We start from the raw sequence: 22,686 nt of genomic DNA on the forward strand, positions 1-22,686 counted from the left end.
AGGGGGCAGGACACACGCCACACTAGTGTGAGGGGGAGGGTCGTGGTGCACGGGGTCGTGTGAGGGGGCAGGACACACGCCATACTAGTGTGAGGGGGAGTGTCGTGGTGCACGGGGTCGTGTGAGGGGGCAGGACACACGCCATACTAGTGTGAGGGGGAGGGTCGTGGTGCACGGGGTCGTGTGAGGGGGCAGGACACACGCCATACTAGTGTGAGGGGGAGGGTCGTGGTGCACGGGGTCGTGTGAGGGGGCAGGACACACGCCATACTAGTGTGAGGGGGAGTGTCGTGGTGCACGGGGTCGTGTGAGGGGGCAGGACACACGCCATACTAGTGTGAGGGGGAGGGTCGTGGTGCACGGGGTCGTGTGAGGGGGCAGGACACACGCCATACTAGTGTGAGGGGGAGGGTCGTGGTGCACGGGGTCGTGTGAGGGGGCAGGACACACGCCATACTAGTGTGAGGGGGAGGGTCGTGGTGCACGGGGTCGTGTGAGGGGGCAGGACACACGCCATACTAGTGTGAGGGGAGAGTCGTAGTGGGGTCGTGCGACAAGGGTGACAGTCCTGCATGGAGAAGCATGCCAGGAGAGGTTTAGCAAGAGCCTCGACACTAATCCTCCCGTATTCCTAGTCATGATTGCCATCAGGCTATCACACACCTCACCATCAGGTCGACCAACACACCTCACTACCAGGTCGACCAACACACCTCACTACCAGGTCGACCAACACACCTCACTACCAGGTCGACCAACACACCTCACCATCAGGTCGACCAACACACCTCACCATCAGGTCGACCAACACACCTCACCATCAGGTCGACCAACACAACTCACCATCAGGTCGACCAACACAACTCACCATCAGGTCGACCAACACAACTCACCATCAGGTCGACCAACACACCTCACCATCAGGTCGACCAACACAACTCACCATCAGGTCGACCAACACAACTCACCATCAGGTCATTACACATGCATCTATCCGGTCATTACACAATCAGATCATCCCCTCTTCTTACCCCAATATTTGTACCTTAAGCAATCACAAATTACCCAACCATCTCGTTATTCATAACACCCCCCATGGAGCTCAGAATGCATCAGCTTGATAACCTCCAGCAAGAGAAACCACCGCTACACTTAGAGGCACCAGCGCCCGTAGCCTAATCATAATTTTGTTGCTAAAAGATCATGGATTTTGTGAAAGGTGTTGACCGATGCCTGATCGCGCTCGCCAGCACGATCGGAGGAGGAGGAGGAGTCCAGACGTCCGCTCTTCGTCTAGGTTGAACCAGGAGTCGCCCTGGCACCGGTATATTGATAGCGTCAGATGGTCGCTTCTACTCTTGTTGTGCCATTGTTTACCTTACAAATTGCCGGTAATCAGGCTCATGTCAATTAATGTATTGTTAAGACGTCGATATTTACTCTCCAAAGGGTGAAAGGTAAGTCTGAAGTTACTTCTGGCGTTGACGTGTGTGAAGCAGTAGAGATAATGTTCGAGTGCCTCTGGAACATGGCAGTAGAGGCAGTCTTAATTAACGTTTATACAGGATGTATAGTCTGGTGTGTCCCTGGCGTTGTCTGGTTATTATTTGTATATAGTTGTCGGGTTTTGTTGTTGATGTGTTGCAAGCTGTCCAGGTATGTTGGAGAACATGACATTTCCTTTACCACTATGAACGTTTGGGTGGTGGTGGAGCTATAGTATCTTAATAGTATCTATCCTAATTATCGTGATCTCAAGTACTTAAGGTCTGAGTAGTGCTCATATATCTTACTATAATTATACTGATTCATTATTCCACTAATATATAAGTTTGGAATTAGTAAGATTCCCAGATTTTCTATACAAGCCATGATATGTTCGGGAGGTGTTCCAACACCTGTTAACATATAACATTGTACTGTTCACTAGTACACATATACTGATATTGAATATATGTGTATTACAAGCGAGCTTACACTTCCATAAAGTATAATGACTGTGCGGAATTTTGTTTGAGGTGCGTAACGTGATTCAGGTAGCCTAGTGCGGACTAAGGCTAGGCGCCTCTGAGGCCACCCGTGTCACGGTACCACCTCCCTGGCTTACTGTGTGGTATGTGTCAAGGCTTACAACCATGATACGAGGTCCCGTGGAAGACTGTGAAGCTTGTGCCTCGCAGTCTCCGTCTAACCTAGTCACCGTCTAGCTCTTCACTACTAGCAACTAGCACGAGCGAGCAGTCCTCACCCCTCTGCTAGTGCCGACAGTGTTCCTCTTCCGCGCTCCACCATCCACACCTTAAGGTACGTCAGAGGCCTCCCAACACCGGATACTCCGCAGGAGTGCATATTGTAGTGCAGTAGCGTGGAGGGCTGATGCAGGAGTGTGGGGCCCTGGTGTGTGTGTGTGTGTGGGGGGCCTGGTGTGTGTGTATGGGTCCTGGTGTGTGTGTGTGGGTCCTGGTGTGTGTGTGAGGCCTGGTGTGTGTGTGTGGGCGTGGTGTGTGTGGGGCCTGGTGTGTGTGTGTGGGGCCTGGTGTGTGTGTGTGGGGCCTGGTGTGTGTGTGTGTGGCCTGGTGTGTGTGTGTGTGGCCTGGTGTGTGTGTGTGGGGCCTGGTGTGTGTGTGGGGCTTGGTGTGTGTGTGGGCGTGGTGTGTGTGGGGCCTGGTGTGTGTGTGTGGGGCCTGGTGTGTGTGTGTGGGGCCTGGTGTGTGTGTGGGGCCTGGTGTGTGTGTGGGGCCTGGTGTGTGTGTGAGGCCTGGTGTGTGTGTGTGAGGCCTGGTGTGTGTGTGGGGCCTGGTGTGTGTGTGGGGCCTGGTGTGTGTGTGTGGGGCCTGGTGTGTGTGTGGGGCCTGGTGTGTGTGTGGGGCCTGGTGTGTGTGTGAGGCCTGGTGTGTGTGTGTGTGGGGCCTGGTGTGTGTGTGTGAGGCCTGGTGTGTGTGTGTGAGGCCTGGTGTGTGTGTGTGTGGGGCCTGGTGTGTGTGTGGGGCCTGGTGTGTGTGTGTGGGGCCTGGTGTGTGTGTGGGGCCTGGTGTGTGTGTGGGGCCTGGTGTGTGTGTGGGGCCTGGTGTGTGTGTGTGTGAGGCCTGGTGTGTGTGTGTGAGGCCTGGTGTGTGTGTGTGGCGGGAAGCAGTGTGAATGGTCGGTAAATATACCTTCCCTATATTACTTTGTCTCCCCCACAAAGCTCAAGAGACAATCAGTCTCTTCCACAGGAAACATAGATCATGCAGCGACAATCGTGTTCTCCAAAACTCTTGTTACTTCTTTATTTTTCTAATGATTTTCCTATCTGGATGAGAATGAGTTGGCATCCCTGTAGACGTATTTAGATCTTCCATACTAATTTCTCTTGACGCCCATATACTATGGTTCCGTTAGGCTTCTGAACATGGTCCCAGTAGAGTGAGAACCATATGATTGCCTTAAAACCTACATTTGTATTATATTCTCACTTGATATGCTATTTGTATGACTGTATTATCATCCTTCTTTGAGTAAATATGGTTTGAACTCCACAGGGACATGTTTCACTATCTCCTCTTTCTGTTTTCAGATAAAAGTCGTGTTAATGTGGAAGAGGTAAGTCTGTTGGGCAGTGTGTGAGGTCGCCCTCCACCTGAGGCAGTGTGTGAGGTCGCCCTTCACCTAAGGCAGTGTGTGAGGTCGCCCTCCACCTGAGGGCAGTGTGAGAGAGGTCGCCCTCCACCTGAGGCAGTGTGTGAGGTCGCCCTCCACCTGAGGCAGTGTGTGAGGTCGCCCTCCACCTGAGGGAGTGTGAGAGAGGTCGCCCTCCACGTCAGGAAGTGTGAGAGAGGTCGCCCTCCACCTCAGGCAGTGTGAGAGAGGTCGCCCTCCACCCCCGAGGCAGTATCATACTGACAGGGGCCGCCACACACCAGCTGCCGCCTGAAGGAACGACAACTATAGCCATACATGGTAGACACACAACGTGTCGCCCTCAGCAAAAATACGGCATAGCATCTTTACTACGATACTCTATGGTATCGTAGGCAAGTTCAAGATGTAAACCAGGGATAGGACCAAGAACTGGATTGATCTTAAATGTAATACTGCGGATGAAGAGTAAGCACTGAAGATTTAAGGAGCCCCCGTGCGGGAGATGACAACAAACCATGTTTCCTGAAGGACTCATCGAAGTGTTTAACCTGTTATAAGACTGGTGGCCAGACTCTGTTGGATGTGACTCACAGGGCAGCCTTTGGTCACGCGTAACAACTACGATGAGACAGAACAAGAACAAGAATAAACGAAAACAAATTACCTGAGTTTCTGGATGGGTGTGAAGTCATGATAAACCGAGTCTTCAAAAATCAAAACTGAAACCTACGTATGAAATGAGGCACATAACAGAGTAAAGATCTTTTAAGAACTGATATATTTTAAGATTGTACGTCTTAGTTCTTATTAGTAGTTCTTAATGTGGTCATTAGTTCTATTAGTGCCATTTCTTGGAAAATATTATCCCAAGTAAAACTGATTTGGAGTTCTATGATTCCAACAAGATGGAGAACACCGAAGACCAACAGTGGAGAAATGACAGAAGATTAAGTCACGACATGTCAATTCCCGATATTCAAATTACTGACACAAGCGTAGACAATGTGGAAGAAAGCAGCCGGGAAGCTACAACAACTCCAAATATGTTTGGCCGCAAGTCAAGCACCGGATCTCTTCCCGACACACAGACTCAGACGCCATCCACCGGCCAGGCTGAAGAGAGCCTCGACGGCGTTAGACGCGATTCTCTTTCCAGGCACAAGCCTAGGGAAGGTTCCATGTCCGACCTGCAGAGCACCGCTATATTCCACCAGGACACCCAGACTCCCACTTCACCTGGCCACAGTGAAACGCTGCTTCCTGTTGACATAGAAACCCTACGTTCTCTTCCTGATCTCCATGACTATATGACATCTTCCAGACCTTCTTCAGCAGAGAGACTGACACCAGAATCTCTTAGTGAGCAGAGACAGCCTAATGACAGAGATTCGTCCACAGACAGACGCCGCCGGCGGTCAGTGAATGACATCTCGTTCAATATTCAGCCCCGTAAATCAATAACTGAATTCACGCCGAAAATGCAGGCGCAGATAGCGATTTTTGAGCCCTTGATGAATGAACGCAGATTAAGTTGTGACTTGACCCCCAGTGTCGACTATCACGGGTCGACTGGAGATGTCGCGTCAGCTGCGGGTCGTCGCGGGTCGACCAGAGGGGACGAGTCACCTGCGGGTCGTCGCGGGTCGACCAGAGGGGACGAGTCACCTGCGGGTCGTCGCGGGTCGACCAGAGGGGACGAGTCACCTGCAGGTCGTCGCGGGTCGACCAGAGGGGACGAGTCACCTGCGGGTCGTCGCGGGTCGACCAGAGGGGACGAGTCACCTGCAGGTCGTCGCGGGTCGACCAGAGGGGACGAGTCACCTGCAGGTCGTCGCGGGTCGACCAGAGGGGACGAGTCATCTGCGGGTCGTCGCGGGTCGACCAGAGATGAGCAGTCAGCTGGGGGTCGTCGTCGGTCGACCAGAGTTAATGAGCCAGACATGGAACGTCGAAAATCGACCAGAGGAGATGAACCAGACTTGGAACGTCGAAGATCGACCTTACTTGATGAACCAGACTTAACACGTCGAAGATCGACTAGAGGAGATGAACCAGACTTGGAACGTCGAAGATCGACCAGAGGAGATGAACCAGACTTGGAACGTCGAAGATCGACGAGAGGAGATGAACCAGGCTTGGAACGTCAAAGATCGACCAGAGGAGATGAACCAGACTTGGAACGTCGAAGATCGACCAGACTTGATGAACCAGACTTGGAACGTCGAAGATCGACCAGAGGAGATGAACCAGACTTGGAACGTCGAAGATCGACCTTACTTGATGAACCATACATCGAACGTCGAAGATCGACCAGAGGAGATGAACCAGACTTGGAACGTCGAAGATCGACCAGAGGAGATGAACCAGACTTGGAACGTCGAAGATCGACCAGAGGAGATGAACCAGACTTGGAACGTCGAAGATCGACCAGAGGAGATGAACCAGACTTGGAACGTCGAAGATCGACCAGAGGAGATGAACCAGACTTGGAACGTCGAAGATCGACCAGAGGAGATGAACCAGACTTGGAACGTCGAAGATCGACCAGAGGAGATGAATCAGACATGGAACGTCGAAGATCGACCAGAGGAGATGAATCAGACATGGAACGTCGAAGATCGACCTTACTTGATGAACCAGACATCGAACGTCGAAGATCGACCAGAGGAGATGAACCAGACTTGGAACGTCGAAGATCGACCCTACTTGATGAACCAGACATCGAACGTCGAAGATCGACCAGAGGAGATGAGCCAGACTTGGAACGTCGAAGATCGACCAGAGGAGATGAATCAGACATGGAACGTCGAAGATCGACCTTACTTGATGAACCAGACATCGAACGTCGAAGATCGACCAGAGGAGATGAGCCAGACTTGGAACGTCGAAGATCGACCAGAGGAGATGAATCAGACATGGAACGTCGAAGATCGACCTTACTTGATGAACCAGACATCGAACGTCGAAGATCGACCAGAGGAGATGAACCAGACTTGGAACGTCGAAGATCGACCAGAGGAGATGAACCAGACTTGGAACGTCGAAGATCGACCAGAGGAGATGAACCAGACATGGAACGTCGAAGATCGACCAGAGGAGATGAACCAGACTTGGAACGTCGAAGATCGACCTTACTTGATGAACCAGACATGGAACGTCGAAGATCGACCAGAAGAGATGAACCAGACTTGGAACGTCGAAGATCGACCTTACTTGATGAACCAGACTTGGAACGTCGAAGATCGACCAGAGGAGATGAACCAGACTTGGAACGTCGAAGATCGACCAGAGGAGATGAACCAGACATGGAACGTCGAAAATCGACCAGAAGAGATGAACCAGACTTGGAACGTCGAAGATCGACCTTACTTGATGAACCAGACATAGAACGTCGAAGATCGACCAGAGGAGATGAACCAGACATGGAACGTCGAGGATCGACCAGAATAGGTGAACCAGACATGGAACGTCAAAGATCGACCTTACTTGATGAACCAGACTTGGAACGTCGAAGATCGACCAGAGGAGATGAACCAGACTTGGAACGTCGAAGATCGACCAGAAGAGATGAACCAGACTTGGAACGTCGAAAATCGACCAGAAGAGATGAACCAGACTTGGAACGTCGAAGATCGACCTTATTTGATGAACCAGACATAGAACGTCGAAGATCGACCAGACTTGATGAACCAGACTTGGAACGTCGAAGATCGACCAGAGGAGATGAACCACACATGGAACGTCGAAGATCGACCAGAGGAGATGAACCAGACTTGGAACGTCGAAGATCAACCAGAGGAGATGAACTGGACTTGGGACGTCGAAGATCGACCAGACTTGATGAACCAGACTTAGAACGTCGAAGATCGACCTTACTTGATGAACCAGACATGGAACGTCGAAGATCGACCAGAGGAGATGAACCAGACATGGAACGTCGAGGATCGACCAGAATAGGTGAACCAGACATGGAACGTCAAAGATCGACCTTACTTGATGAACCAGACTTGGAACGTCGAAGATCGACCAGAGGAGATGAACCAGACTTGGAACGTCGAAGATCGACCAGAGGAGATGAACCAGACTTGGAACGTCGAAGATCGACCAGAGGAGATGAACCAGACTTGGAACGTCGAAGATCGACCAGAGGAGATGAACTTGACTTGGAACGTCGAAGATCGACCAGACTTGATGAACCAGACTTGGAACGTCGAAGATCGACCAGAAGAGATGAACTAGACTTGGAACGTCGAAGATCGACCAGAGGAGATGAATCAGACTTGGAACGTCGAAGATCGACCAGAGGAGATGAACCAGACTTGGAACGTCGAAGATCGACCAGAGGAGATGAATCAGACTTGGAACGTCGAAGATCGACCAGAGGAGATGAACCAGATTTGGAACGTCGAAGATCGACCAGACTTGATGAACCAGACTTGGAACGTCGAAGATCGACCAGAGGAGATGAACCAGACTTGGAACGTCGAAGATCGACCAGAGGAGATGAACCAGACTTGGAACGTCGAAGATCGACCAGAGGAGATGAACCAGACTTGGAACGTCGAAGATCGACCAGAGGAGATGAATCAGACTTGGAACGTCGAAGATCGACCAGACTTGATGAACCAGACTTGGAACGTCGAAGATCGACCAGAGGAGATGAACCAGATTTGGAACGTCGAAGATCGACCAGACTTGATGAACCAGACTTGGAACGTCGAAGATCGACCAGAGGAGATGAACCAGACTTGGAACGTCGAAGATCGACCAGAGGAGATGAACCAGACTTGGAACGTCGAAGATCGACCAGAGGAGATGAATCAGACTTGGAACGTCGAAGATCAACCAGAGGAGATGAACCAGACTTGGAACGTCGAAGATCGACCAGAGGAGATGAACCAGACTTGGAACGTCGAAGATCGACCAGAGGAGATGAATCAGACTTGGAACGTCGAAGATCAACCAGAGGAGATGAACCAGACTTGGAACGTCGAAGATCGACCAGAGGAGATGAACCAGACTTGGAACGTCGAAGATCGACCAGAATAGATGAACCAGACTTGGAACGTCGAAGATCGACCAGAGGAGATGAACCAGACTTGGAACATAGAAGATCGACCAGAGGAGATGAACCAGATTTGGAACGTCGAAGATCGACCAGAGGAGATGAACCAGACATGGAACGTCGAAGATCGACCAGAGGAGATGAACCAGACTTGGAACGTCGAAGATCGACCAGAGGAGATGAACCAGACTTGGAACGTCGAAGATCGACCAGAGATGAACCAGACTTGGAACGTCGAAGTTCGACCAGAGGAGATGAACCAGACTTGGAACGTCGAAGATCGACCAGAGGAGATGAACCAGACTTGGAACGTCGAAGATCGACCAGAGATGAACCAGACTTGGAACGTCGAAGATCAACCAGAGGAGATGAACCAGACTTGGAACGTCGAAGATCGACCAGAGGAGATGAATCAGACTTGGAACGTCGAAGATCAACCAGAGGAGATGAACCAGACTCGGAACGTCGAAGATCGACTAGAGGAGATGAACCAGACTTGGAACGTCGAAGATCGACTTTACTTGATGAGCCAGACATAGAACGTCGAAAATCGACCAGACTTGATGAGCCAGATATGGAACGTCGAAAATCGACCAGAGGTGATGAACAAGACATGGAACGTCGACGATCGACCAGAGATCTTGAGTCACAAACTGATCATTTTGGATCGACCAGACGTCACGGCCCAGATTTGAGAAGTGGAGAGTCGACCAGTGGTGGGGAAGGAGACGGGCACCGTGGAGAGTCAGACAAAGAAGAGGCTCCACGGATGGTGCGCCATATAGAAAAGGATTTTGGAAGGGAGGATATAGACCCACTGGAACGACGCATGTGGACCCAGCGGGAGGCTGAAGATGAGGGCAAGTCGCCCACCTCTACACCAGCCGACAAGCTCCCTCTCCGTTCTCCTGATCCTCAAGCACGAGGAGCAGATGGTGATTTGGTGGATGAAAATAATTCTGAGAAAGCTGCAGATATTGGGGAAAAGTTCTTGAAGCTAGCGGAGCCGTATCTTCAGTACCGCAAGTCAATTACAGACCTAGAACCATATCTTCAATTCCAGGACGAGATATATAAATTAACGCCAGAGATTCAGTCGCAATGGTCAACAAATGACGAAAGTTTAGAAACAAAATCTCTTGATTCTACTGAGAGGCAACGACGGCGGTCAGACAGGAGTTCCGATACAGACAACATAGATTCTGACTTCCAGCACGAGACAAGTCAACAGGTCGGAAGAGAGCGAAACAGTCCCACTCCAGTGTCAGAGACCGAGCGTCGCACACAGCATTATACACAACCAGAGGCATCATCTCAACCGCTCTCAGAGATCATGACTCAAGGTATTCGCCGCTCAGTTGCTGAAGATAAGACGGATTATAACCCGAGTTCGGGCAGCGATGCGGATTCAGAACTCGATGTAGAGTGGATGCTAAATGACCCCGCATCAAATCTTGAATACCAGAAACCCACCAGAGATGTATCGGCCGGAGGATCAAGTGACGAATCAGAACCGGAACTCATGACGTACCGTGTTTCTGACGTCTGGGAAGATGGACGAGGGCTGAGGAGCAGCACCCCAAGCGACTCCCAGCCCCACAAGACAGTCACCGAGGAGGAATCACTGGGTTTAGAACAGCGTCACTCCAGGGAAGAACCGTTTGATAGTGACGAACCACGCAAGTCTATTGGCTTGGTAGTGCTCAGCAGTGAACCAGTGCCGGACCACCAGTCTCCAGTGCCATCACATCTTGTGGACCAAGGTGTACGAAAATTATTTAACGAGTTACCCAAATGTTCATCAACGGCAGGATTGGAGACTCGTTCACCGAGAGGTTCTACGGCAGGATTGGAGCCTCGTTCACCGAGAGGTTCTACGACAGGATTGGAGCCTCGTTCGCCGAGAGGTTCTACGGCAGGATTGGAGCCTCGCTCACCCAGAGGTTCAACGGCAGGATTGGAGTCTCGTTCACCCAGAAGTTCTACGGCAGGATTGGAGCCTCGCTTACCCAGAGGTTCAACGGCAGGATTGGAGCCTCGCTCACCCAGAGGTTCTACGGCAGGATTGGAGCCTCGCTCACCCAGAGGTTCAACGGCAGGATTGGAGCCTCGCTCACCCAGAGGTTCTACGGCAGGATTGGAGCCTCGCTCACCCAGAGGTTCTACGGCAGGATTGGAGCCTCGCTCACCCAGAGGTTCTACGGCAGGATTGGAGCCTCGCTCACCCAGAGGTTCTACGGCAGGATTGGAGCCTCGCTCACCCAGAGGTTCTACGGCAGGATTGGAGCCTCGCTCACCCAGAGGTTCTACCGCAGGATTGGAGCCTCGCTCACCCAGAGGTTCAGATGTAGAACTGGTAGATCAAACCCCCATAAGGCCGTCAGCATTCTTAGACAGTCACTGGGCCCCTAAGGGTTCCACAGGTGGCTCGGAGACTCGCTCACCCAGAGGTTCTACGGCGGGCTTGGAGACTGGCGAGCCAGAGGTGGCGATGAGCGTTGAACCTCGGCGACGCTCCATAACCACTACAGTCATCGACTTCCTGGCCAGTAGGCTGAGTGCGGATCAGCAGCCGCCAAGCGACATGGACTCAGCACCTCCCCGACACCTGGATGAGCTCAGCGCCACCTCTCAGCCGCCAGAGAACTCAGCTAGTTGCCTGGAAGAGTCACTCGGAGATTTTAAACAAGACCAGAGAGGTAGAATATTACCAAGAAGTTCGGTAGGTAACTTGGAGGATCGTAAATCACTCACAGCTTCCATAGGTGACCAGCAAGATTTAAAGTTACTCAGAGTTTCAGTGACAGACTTTGATGATTATGAGTCTTCCAAAATTTCCACAGAGGACCACCAGGGCGATCACAGATCGCCCGAAGATTCTGTAGATGAACTGGAAATTCACAGGTCTTTCCGAGACTCAGTGGACGATGTAGAGGTTCGTAGATCATCCAAGCGTTCAGGCGTCGGCGCAGGCGACGATCAGGAGTCCCTCAGGGAGAAGATAACGGTACCCAGTTTTTCCCTGTCGGACGATGAGGAAAAGTCGACATCGAACCTTGATGGAAGTTCCAGCGAGTCAGAGTCCGAGAGCAAAATCCGCCGATCCAGCAGCACTGCACTTCCAGGGTTCCATGACCTTAGGGCCTTCCCCGAAGTAGCTCAGAAGCAGGAGTCGAACACTGAACCCGAGCCTATAGTTAGTAACGAACCCAGAAGGTCAATCGGAATGGAAATGTTTAATTATCTGGTGCGACGGTTCAGTAATGTGGAGGCTGAGAGCGACACCTCCCAGCTCCTGGGGCTGGGTGCTCAAGCTGCTAGGACATCCCCCAGAGGTTCACTCGTCACCCAGGAAGATCACAACTTACTCGCAAGTTCAGATCATGACATACATGATAGCAGGTCACCCAGAGGTTCAGTACCGGACATTGATGCTCACAGGTCACCCAGGGGTTCAGTACCGGACATTGATGCTCACAGGTCACCCAGGGGTTCAGTACCGGACATTGATGTTCACAGGTCACCCAGAGGTTCAGTACCGGACACTGATGCTCACAGGTCACCCAGGGGTTCAGTACTGGACATTGATGCTCACAGGTCACCCAGAGGTTCAGTACCGGACATTGATGCTCACAGGTCACCCAGGGGTTCAGTACCGGACATTGATGTTCACAGGTCACCCAGAGGTTCAGTACCGGACATTGATGCTCACAGGTCACCCAGGGGTTCAGTACCGGACATTGATGCTCACAGGTCACCCAGAGGTTCAGTACCGGACATTGATGCTCACAGGTCACCCAGGGGTTCAGTACCGGACATTGATGCTCACAGGTCACCCAGAGGTTCAGTACCGGACACTGATGCTCACAGGTCACCCAGAGGTTCAGTACCGGACATTGATGCTCACAGGTCACCCAGGGGTTCAGTACCGGACATTGATGCTCACAGGTCACCCAGAGGTTCAGTACCGGACATTGATGCTCACAGGTCACCCAGAGGTTCAGTACTGGACATTGATGTTCACAGGTCACCCAGGGGTTCAGTACCGGACACTGATGTTCACAGGTCACCCAGAGGTTTAAGAACACAATATAGCGAGAGTGGGACACTGCGAGAGAGTGTAGGACACACCTCGTCTAGTGAGGACGAGTACATGGACCCTATTGACAGTTCAGGACCCGACGCGGACACAACACTGTCAAGCAACACATATGACGTGTACAGTGAACCTCCGTCAAGTTTGCCGCCTGTCAAGTCAGATGTTGTAGCGTCTATACCAGTAATGGAACAGGACCTATACCATCCCTCAGTGGTCGTCACCCCTCAGTCATCACCACCAGTAATGGAACAGGACCTATACCATCCCTCAGTGGTCGTCACCCCTCAGTCATCACCACCAGTAATGGAACAGGACCTATACCATCCCTCAGTGGTCGTCACCCCTCAGTCATCACCACCAGTAATGGAACAGGACCTATACCATCCCTCAGTGGTCGTCACCCCTCAGTCATCACCACCAGTAATGGAACAGGACCTATACCATCCCTCAGTGGTCGTCACCCCTCAGTCATCACCACCAGTAATGGAACAGGACCTATACCATCCCTCAGTGGTCGTCACCCCTCAGTCATCACCACCAGTAATGGAACAGGACCTATACCATCCCTCAGTGGTCGTCACCCCTCAGTCATCACCACCAGTAATGGAACAGGACCTATACCATCCCTCAGTGGTCGTCACCCCTCAGTCATCACCACCAGTAATGGAACAGGACCTATACCATCCCTCAGGCGTCGTCACCCCTCAGTCATCACCACCAATTAAGACAAACAACAGTCTTAATGCGTCAAAGACCACCATATTCTCCTCGCGTCGAGGCGACATGAAGAAGAACACAATCACAGAGTACTACCAAATGGAGGTGGAGACCGGGGACCTGTATTACCACGAAGTACCGGACATATACACGGCTCTCTACTACCACATGACCGCCATCTTGTCTCTCCCGGACCTGGATATGGTGGAGATCGACCTGCCTCTGGATGACAAGCCGCTGCCACACTGGACACAGGTCAACCACACTGCCAAGCTTCAGAGTCTAGGTATCTATTCTTGTAACTAATAAACGAATCCACAAGAGGCCGTGACGAGGATTCGAACCTGCGTCCGGGAGCATCCCAGACACTGCCTTAATCCACTGAGCTACGACAGGGTAAAAGGGTTGAAACAGTAGTTCAGTAAAACTTCGGTTTCAACTCTTTTTGACCCTGTCGTAGCTCAGTTGATTAGGCAGTGTCTGGGATGATCCCGGACGCAGGTTCGAATCCTCGCGACGGCCCTTGTGGATTTGTTCATGTGATGCATCACGTTAGTGTGATCTGTGTGTGTAATTGTAACTAATATTTTGCTCATAACGTCATTGAAGAAACTTAAATTTACTAAATAATATTGGAGCACATTTTTTTGCAGCAAATGAATGATAATTGATGAGAAATGAGTGAGAGAAATGATGATATGATGAGTAATGAGGGAGAGGGACGGCCGGTGTTGTGATGAGTAGTGAGAGGGACGATGTTGTGATGAGTAACAAGTGAGAGTGACGGTGTTGTATGAGTAACGAGTGAGAGGGGACGGTGTTGTGATGAGTAACAAGTGACAGGGCCGGTGTTTCAGGAGCCACGGGGATGGAGGCGGCCAGGCGCCAGCATGAGACGTACGGCAGGTCTTCCGTGGAAACATTTCCTCAAGACAAGAGGAAGAAGAAGTCGCTTGAGAGGTACAACTGCTCTATATTCCATTAGAGGTTCCTTCCTAATGTTTCTATACTGTGTAAATATATGTATAATGTATCCCATACATGTGTAAATATTTTAGGGGAACTGTGTCATTATGACACTGCTAGCCTCGTAGTGTGACACATTATGACACTGCTAGCCTCGTGGTGTGACACATTATGACACTGCTAGCCTCGTGGTGTGTGACACATTATGACACTGCTAGCCTCGTGGTGTGACACATTATGACACTGCTAGCCTCGTGGTGTGACACATTATGACACTGCTAGCCTCGTGGTGTGTGACACATTATGACACTGCTAGCCTCGTGGTGTGTGACACAGTATGACACTGCTAGCCTCGTGGTGTGACACATTATGACACTGCTAGCCTCGTGGTGTGACACATTATGATACTGCTAGCCTCGTGGTGTGTGACACATTATGACACTGCTAGCCTCGTGGTGTGACACATTATGACACTGCTAGCCTCGTGGTGTGACACATTATGATACTGCTAGCCTCGTGGTGTGACACATTATGACACGACTAGCAACGCTCACATAACCATTGTCACCAACCAAAGTTATCCTCAACAAACACATATATAAAGACTACTTCAGAATCTCTAAGACGTGACATAACATGTTCACTCACAGTTATCAAACTCTTAACACTCTTAGAATTAAACAAGAAGTAGAAATAACCAATGAACAAATCCACAAGGACCGTGACGAGGATTCGAACCCGCGTCCGGGAGCATCCCAGACGCTGCCTTAATCGACTGAGCTACGACATGGTCAAAAAAAGAGTTGAAACCGAAGTTCTACTGAATTTACTGGATCCTGCAGCCTCTCCGAGACACAAACCAGGGTTTTACACAACTCCCCCCCTGTACTCGAGCTATGCCATTAGTGTTTGTACACTATGTGTGTAGTGTTAGAAGTAGCCAATACCCAAGTATCGGTCACTGTATGGCCTTCCAGCTGCTAAGAATTGTGGCGTGTAAGAAACTGTTGTTACTTAGAGCACAATGATAGATCACAAAACGTCTCACTTGGGGCTAACTTGTCAGCCTCTGCCTCCCTAAACTTACATTTTTCTTCCACTTTATTCCAAAATTACACAAGGGGTCACGTCATAACACCAGGGGTCACGTCGTAACACCAGGGGTCACGTCATAACACCAGGGGTCACGTGTGTTTCAGCATCACAGGTGTGACATTCTGCGGGTGTGGGTTCCTGGGGATCTACCTGGTGGGTGCCGCCTCCTGCCTCCAGCAGCGAGCCCCGGGCCTCCTCCGGGGGCGGCTGGCCGGCTCCTCTGTCGGCTCCCTCATCGCCACCTGCCTCATCTGTGACGTCCCTCTACAGGTCAGTACACGGTGACGTCCCTGTACAGGTCAGTACACGGTGACGTCCCTCTCCAGGTCAGTACACGGTGACGTCCCTCTCCAGGTCAGTACACGGTGACGTCCCTGTACAGGTCAGTACACGGTGACGTCTTGTATTATTATTATTGCATACGTCTTGAACCCAAACGGTCCCCCCAATATCACCTCATCTGGCCGGTGTCATTATCATAACACACAAACGTCACCACCTTCAATGCTCTTTAATAACTCTAGTTAACTGAATGTCTGAAACGCTATGCGTACCAGTAGCTTTAGGTATTGTATATACTATCTCTATCTTTAAATCCGTCATTATGTAACTCTATGGTAACAGTAGCTTTAGGTATTTTATATACTATCTCTATCTTTAAATCCGTCATTATGTAACTCAATGGATGTACCTTTACCTGAATATAAAAATCTAAATCTAAATCTAAATGTAATAGCAGATTAAATGAAACAATAGATTTCTTTAACTCTTAAGAAATTTGCTGAAGTTGGTAGCTTGCGTTACTGATAACTATATTATATATATATATATATATATATATATATATATATATATATATATATATATATATATATATATATATATATATATATATATATATGACTGTAGATGGTGACCTTACTGGGCCGCTGTGAGTCGTTACAGACGGTGCGGGAAACACTGCTGAAGACGGCCAAGGCGACGCGGTCTTACATGCTGGGGCCTCTGAGTCCGTTCTTCTTCCTGGAGGAGCCGCTCCTGAAGAACCTTTTAGAGATGTTGCCGGAGGACGCCCACGTCCGCGCCTCGGGTCGTCTCTTCCTCTCCCTCACCCGCGCCGCCACGCTCACCAACGAGGTATGTCAACACCACCACACAGACACACACACATACACACACACACTCACACAAGTTTCAAGCGTAGATATGATAGCACCAAGTAGACTCAGGAATCTGTACACCAGTTGACTGAGAGTTGAGAGGCGGGACCAACGAGCCAGAGCTCAACCCCTGCAAGCACAACTAGGTGAGTAAGCATACTGGTGGTTTTAGGTTGGGTGGTTTTTGGATAATAAGCTGTCGCCAGAGGAACACACAAAGAACACACAGAGGAGAGTATATGTGTCACTTTCCAACTTCGGACTTGCTTTTAATTACATAGATGGTGAAACACTAAAGAAACTGTTCATGACTTATGTGAGACCAAAATTGGAATATGCAGCAGTTGTATGGTGCCCAAATCTCAAGAAGCACATAAATAAACTGGAAAAGGTGCAGCGGCACGCTTTTCATGCTGCTACTTCCTCTGATAATACATCATGTCAAGTCACTCACTAAGGAACTACTCGGATTTGCATGAAATTTGTCAAGACAAAGTTGTCTAACAGACAAACATTTATTACAAACAAAATAAACAATAAAGATTAACTGATGCCTTGGACTTGGTGCCCAACTTGTAGCACGTAACTTGATCACAGTCATAAAAACCTAGTTAATCAACAACTTAGGAAATTATAGCATGTCATATAAAAATCGTATCAATACAGAACTCGTTATTAATATAATAAACTTGTCTGATGAATAAACTTGTCCTGATGAATAGTGACTATGATCACTATTCATCAAGAACATACATAACTATTGAAACAATACATAAACAATTACTTGAGAATATGGTACAATGTCAGTCAGTACTTCAACAATTACTATTCTTCCATGGAGTCTCTGTACGTCAACGTGTGCCTCGCTAGGCTACCGTTCTCGTCTTCATTAATCTTGTTGTTATAGATTCAGCTACTCGGAACACGTTCCAAGTAGCACGGGCTATGGTGAGCCCGTGCTAAAATGTATATACCCCGCAAACTGCTTCAATAAACCCTTGAACTATATGTTTAACACATCTCTAACCCTGTACATGGAGGACAGAAGAAAATGTATATATTCTGGTTAGCATTGTAAATGTGTGGCCACGTCTGTGGCAGAAAATAATAATAAAAAAAAACTGCCAAGGGTACTCCCCCATCCGGGCGAGTCCACACCTAAAATCTCCTGCCCGCAACGCGCTGTCAGTTAGAGCTCCAACACCGTCGAGCGGTATGTGTCGCTCTTGTGTCCATCATGTTACTCCTCTTAATTCTCTAATATCACTTCATAATCACTATATGCATGACTAAATCAAATATGTAACCATCAATGTAAGATAACTGGGCACTTAATATCGCTGTACACGTTAAACTGTACCAATCAAAGGCGCTTACCTCATAATTACTGGAGCGACGACGCTGGCTTACACGAAGTCAAGATGGCGCCTGGAATTTACCTCTCGGGTCGACCATTAATTCTTAATTCGACCGTCATTGTCGACTTCTTGTCCTGACTTGAGTGTGGCGTCAATACGCAGGTAACAATTGGGCTCACCTGTCAACAGGTCCTCACCTGGGACCGCCAGACCTTCTCTCAAGGTGGCCTGATTCACGAAGCAGTCCCGCAAGCATTTACTAACCTGTACATCTTTTCTCAATCTTTGGCGGCTTTGTTTACAATTATTAAGCAGTTAATGAGCTCCGAAGCACCAGGAGGCTGTTTATAACAATAACAACAGTTGATTGGGAAGTTTTCATGCTTGTAAACTGGTTAATAAATGTAACCAAAGCCGTCAAAGATTGAGGAAAGATGTACACGTTCGTAAGTACTTGCGTAACTGCTTCGTGAATCTGGCCCGGGCATGATCACCCTCCCTTGGCCTCAGACTGGCCTTCTGGTTCCACAAGTCGAGATGAACGCCACCATCGCCCTCTTCTTGCTCACAGCACCAGCCTAAGTTGCTGTTTACTGCAGTTTTCTTCGCCAAAACCCAAGAAATGTACTCTTAAAATAAGTGGCGGCGAATTGCGTGCTGCTCCCTCGACCCCACAATGACCAGTGACGCCTCCACACGGCACAAACCCGTGGCACACGGCACAAACCCGTGGCACACGGCACAAACCCGTGGCACACGGCACAAACCCGTGGCACACGGCACAAACCCGTGGCACACGGCACAAACCCGTGGCACACGGCAGGTCCTTGTTCGTTCCATCGTTGGCTAGCAATGATGAAATAAGCTCGAACATGGCGCTTCTTCCCCCTCGAAAATCCCACACACTGTCGTCATCTTTTCCTGTTCCAACAAAGTTGCTCAGTGACGCCTTAATGCCTTTACAATGCTTCTGTATCGCTGAGGTGAATGAGAAGCGTCGCCAGACATGTGGCTTTATTGATCAAATAATTGCAGTACAGTTATATCCTGCAATAACACAAGCCATTAATACACTATACTTATACACAGTTTGAGCACTGTCTATTCACTATAACATAAACAGTGCTTAAACCAGTGATAGCCAACTGCACATGACTAAAAGCTAGAATATACAGAAATTAAACTAGAAGTTAACATTACACAAACCTGTACATAAACACGACACAGCTGACCTGACGATATAAACAAGTCAAGCGAGCATCCAAACAAAACAGTCAAGCGAGCATCCATCCGATACGATAATATATAACAATCGCCAAACTGTAGTTTACTCTGCAAACTATGGTAAACTGTGATTTTGGTCCTCTGTAGGACAGTGAGAAATAACTCTCATGTTAGGAGCAGAGCCTGAGTCACGAGGCTGACTATATGGGGTTCACTGCAGCAGTTGATATCATTGAAGACACAAAAACCCTCGCGAAATGCAATCTTAAAATGCATACATGTAGCTTATGAGAGCTTTGGTTTTATAATCAATGCTGGAAAAAACTCAGGTATTTAACAGACAAATTTTGTAATTGCAAAGGTAGACCACATAAATTGAAGAGTAATAACATATCAATAGGCTATGTCTCATTTTTCAAATATATTAGTATCTCAGGCCTCCTTATGTACCTTAACTACAGTCAAAAATTTACATCAATATAAAGCCAGATTTAGAAAACATAAGATCTCTGCTATACTATCATGCACCAGCCTTAATCGTACACCATGGCAAAATTATTAAAACGAAAAAAATGCAAAATTAAGCCCCTCAGTATTATATTTGGCTGTCCAATAAGCTACCAAAGTTCCCACTAAGCGGAGGGAACTAAATATACCTAATATCCGTGTTGTAATAAAAAGTATCAGTATGTAGTAATAGTTGAACTGTTAGAACACATTCGTAGTGTAACTAGTGATTCTACATGGATTCAAAAAACAGCCACTCAAATTAAAAATTAATTCACCTAAGTATGCTACAGTCTTGATAAACTAGTTACACACTTCAATGCATATTATATCAACTATATGGGTTTCAGAACGACCACAGGTATGGTCTCTAGGCTAAGCAACTTATATATAAATGCGGTGAGCTAGTTTCATAATTGGATTTGCTTATCATGCACCCTCTCCCCATTCGGTAGTGGAAGGGTTACAATCACCCGTATTTAATACCCAAAGTTAGGAAACTTTGGATATTTGGCTACAATTTATATTAGTAGATCGCTTTGAAGGAAATATTAACAAATTTCTTGAACATTTGTTATAGAACTGTCTCTAAATCTACGTATCTTTTTCGCACGCTATCACACAGTGACGCAGTGTGTGAATAATTTTGCTGACAATTTACATCTGGCCAGGTAATATAATATAAGACATACGATACAGATAATGAGAGAATACAACAATACTGAGACACATACGATACAGGTGTTGAGAAGATACAATAATATTGACATGTACGATACAGGTGGTGAGCGAGTACAAGTCACGAGACGAGCTGCTGAGAGCAGTTCTTTGCTGCTGCTTCTTGCCCGGAATCTCCGGGTTTTCGGTGCCAACATTCCAGGGACGCAGGTGAGTATTTCACGAGTACTAGTGACTCCCCGGCTGGGGAAGGCTGAGGCTTTCTATCAAGCAAAATCTAAGTTTTATCTTGGTGGTTCACTGAAGATTCTTGAGTTTCTAGTTATCCTTTAGGATAGCAATGCTGGAGCTTTGTCCAAATAGCATTTTATCGAGCCATACTATATGGGCAAATGGAGAAGCAAAATTTCCAGTCATCCTGAAAATCAGGACATTCAACTAGATGTATGACAGTAAGTGGAACAACGAAATTAGGACATAGACAGGTTCCATTCTATTACATGTCCACGAGTTAAACCTTGTGTGACGATACGTAGCCTAGTAATGGGTGGTTCCACTTCCTATTACGATGATAGTAAGCCCTTGGGGATTGGTCAACAACACTCATGTTGGTAGTAGTCAGCCATCAATCTATCCAACGGTTGCGCGATATTATGAATTAGAGTTTATATCTAAATATGGAATGAATTTATGTGATCATGGAATGAGTTTATGTGAATATGGAATGAATTTCTGGTATATTGCTAGGTACGATCGAATGGCTTCCTGTGCTGTGAGGTCCGCTAGGTCACTGGAGGCAATACCAATATAATTTAGAATTCATTGTGTCGAGAGACAGGCAGCCAGGTTATACGTAGAGTACTTGTCAGGCTTATATCAAGCTGCCCCCTCCCCCATTCCAGGACGAATTACTGACCCTGCCAAGGATAAAACCCCACAAACTGACTATATAACTCCTGGGTACCTATTTACTGATAGGTGGACAGGACCATTTGGTGATAGGAAACGCGCCCAGCCATTTCTTTCTCGTTCGGGATTCAAACCCGGAATTCCTGATTGTTAGTCTTATTACATTTTGTTTACGTTCCTCTATAACAATAAATGGTATTAACTTTGACCGCTATAATAACTGTTATGGTTAGCTGTTGTTTGGATAGATGAATTTAGTGTGTGGTTTATGCTTGTGTACAATGGTGAATGAACTATCCATGGACAGGTACATGGACGGAGGGATGAGTAACAACATGCCGCTGAAGGGCGACACCACCCTCAGCATCAACGCCTTCGCCGGAGAGTTTGATATCTGCCCCGAGGACGACGAGGAGACCTACGGCCCCACCACGGCCTTCAACCAGACCCTGGAGATGTCTAAGGAGAACCTACGCAAGTTTTACCTGGCTCTGGTGCCGCCCGAGCCCGAGGACCTCGACGTGTACTTCGAGCGTGGATATGCTGACACTGAGAAGTATATAGCAAGTCAACCCGTCCTCTCAAAATAACGTCACTTTTTCGCGCGTATGCGCGCTATGGCGGAAAACTTACGTTATTTGAAATGAAATCGGCTCACTAAGTGATGTACTGTCCCGGCTAAGTACTCACCTAGTTGTGTTTGCGGGGGTTGAGTTCTGGCTCTTTGGTCCCGCCTCTCAACTGGTGTACAGATTCCTGAGCCTATTGGACTCTATCATATCTACATTTGAAACTGTGTATGGAGTCAGCCTCCACCACATCACTACTTAATGCATTCCATTTGTTATATACTTTGACACTGAAAAAAATTCTTTCTAATGTCTCTCTAGTCTGTTAGGTTAGGAGAGGAAACTTTCAATTAATGTTTTTCATGACGTTTTGAAACTTTAGGAGAATTTCCTGCCCTCTTAACCTGCCAAAGAACCCTTAACTTACTGTTTTGGAAAAAAAAAAGAATCCCAAATTTATTTTCAGTTTTTGTTTTATTTTCAAATTACGTCAGTTTTCGGCCATACGGGTAAACGGCTAAAGTCAGACGTAATTTGTAAGAGGACAGGTGTCCTAGTATGCTGATAAAAGGCGAAAGATTTATGCCTTTTGAAGGGAAACCAGAGTTACCAGAGAGAAGACCTTGTAGATTCTCACTGAACATCTTAATATTTTCTTCTACCACCCTCTATTTTTTTTTTATCACATTGTTACAACTTACAGAAAACACACACACAT

At 48.2% G+C, this 22,686-nt stretch overlaps 2 protein-coding genes across 3 annotated transcripts; both read left to right on the forward strand.

Moving 5' to 3' along the window:
* Positions 1 to 1,974: 1,974 nt before the first annotated feature.
* Positions 1,975 to 5,987, forward strand: LOC138354667 (protein IWS1 homolog; the record flags this gene model as incomplete). The annotated part of the gene is made up of 2 exons (XM_069309024.1): positions 1,975 to 2,304; positions 3,557 to 5,987. A coding segment is annotated over exon 2 (1,461 nt), but the record flags the coding sequence as incomplete, so codon positions are not given.
* Positions 5,988 to 6,161: 174 nt separating this feature from the next.
* Positions 6,162 to 22,433, forward strand: LOC123768946 (msx2-interacting protein). Of its 2 annotated transcripts, XM_069309102.1 has the most exons (7): positions 6,162 to 12,244; positions 12,284 to 13,788; positions 14,360 to 14,462; positions 15,668 to 15,833; positions 16,509 to 16,700; positions 20,594 to 20,700; positions 21,707 to 22,433. In XM_069309102.1, exons 1-7 carry the CDS (start codon positions 6,186 to 6,188, stop codon positions 21,987 to 21,989), a joined length of 8,415 nt encoding a protein of 2,804 aa, XP_069165203.1. In that variant the 5' UTR covers positions 6,162 to 6,185; the 3' UTR covers positions 21,990 to 22,433. The 2 variants fall into 2 exon arrangements, with proteins under 2 accessions (XP_069165203.1, XP_045615763.2); XM_045759807.2 differs by having other exon boundaries at positions 6,162 to 13,788.
* Positions 22,434 to 22,686: the final 253 nt, after the last annotated feature.

Source organism: Procambarus clarkii, chromosome 64 (genome assembly GCF_040958095.1).
Source record: "Procambarus clarkii isolate CNS0578487 chromosome 64, FALCON_Pclarkii_2.0, whole genome shotgun sequence".
NCBI classification, from domain to species: Eukaryota; Metazoa; Arthropoda; class Malacostraca; order Decapoda; family Cambaridae; genus Procambarus; species Procambarus clarkii.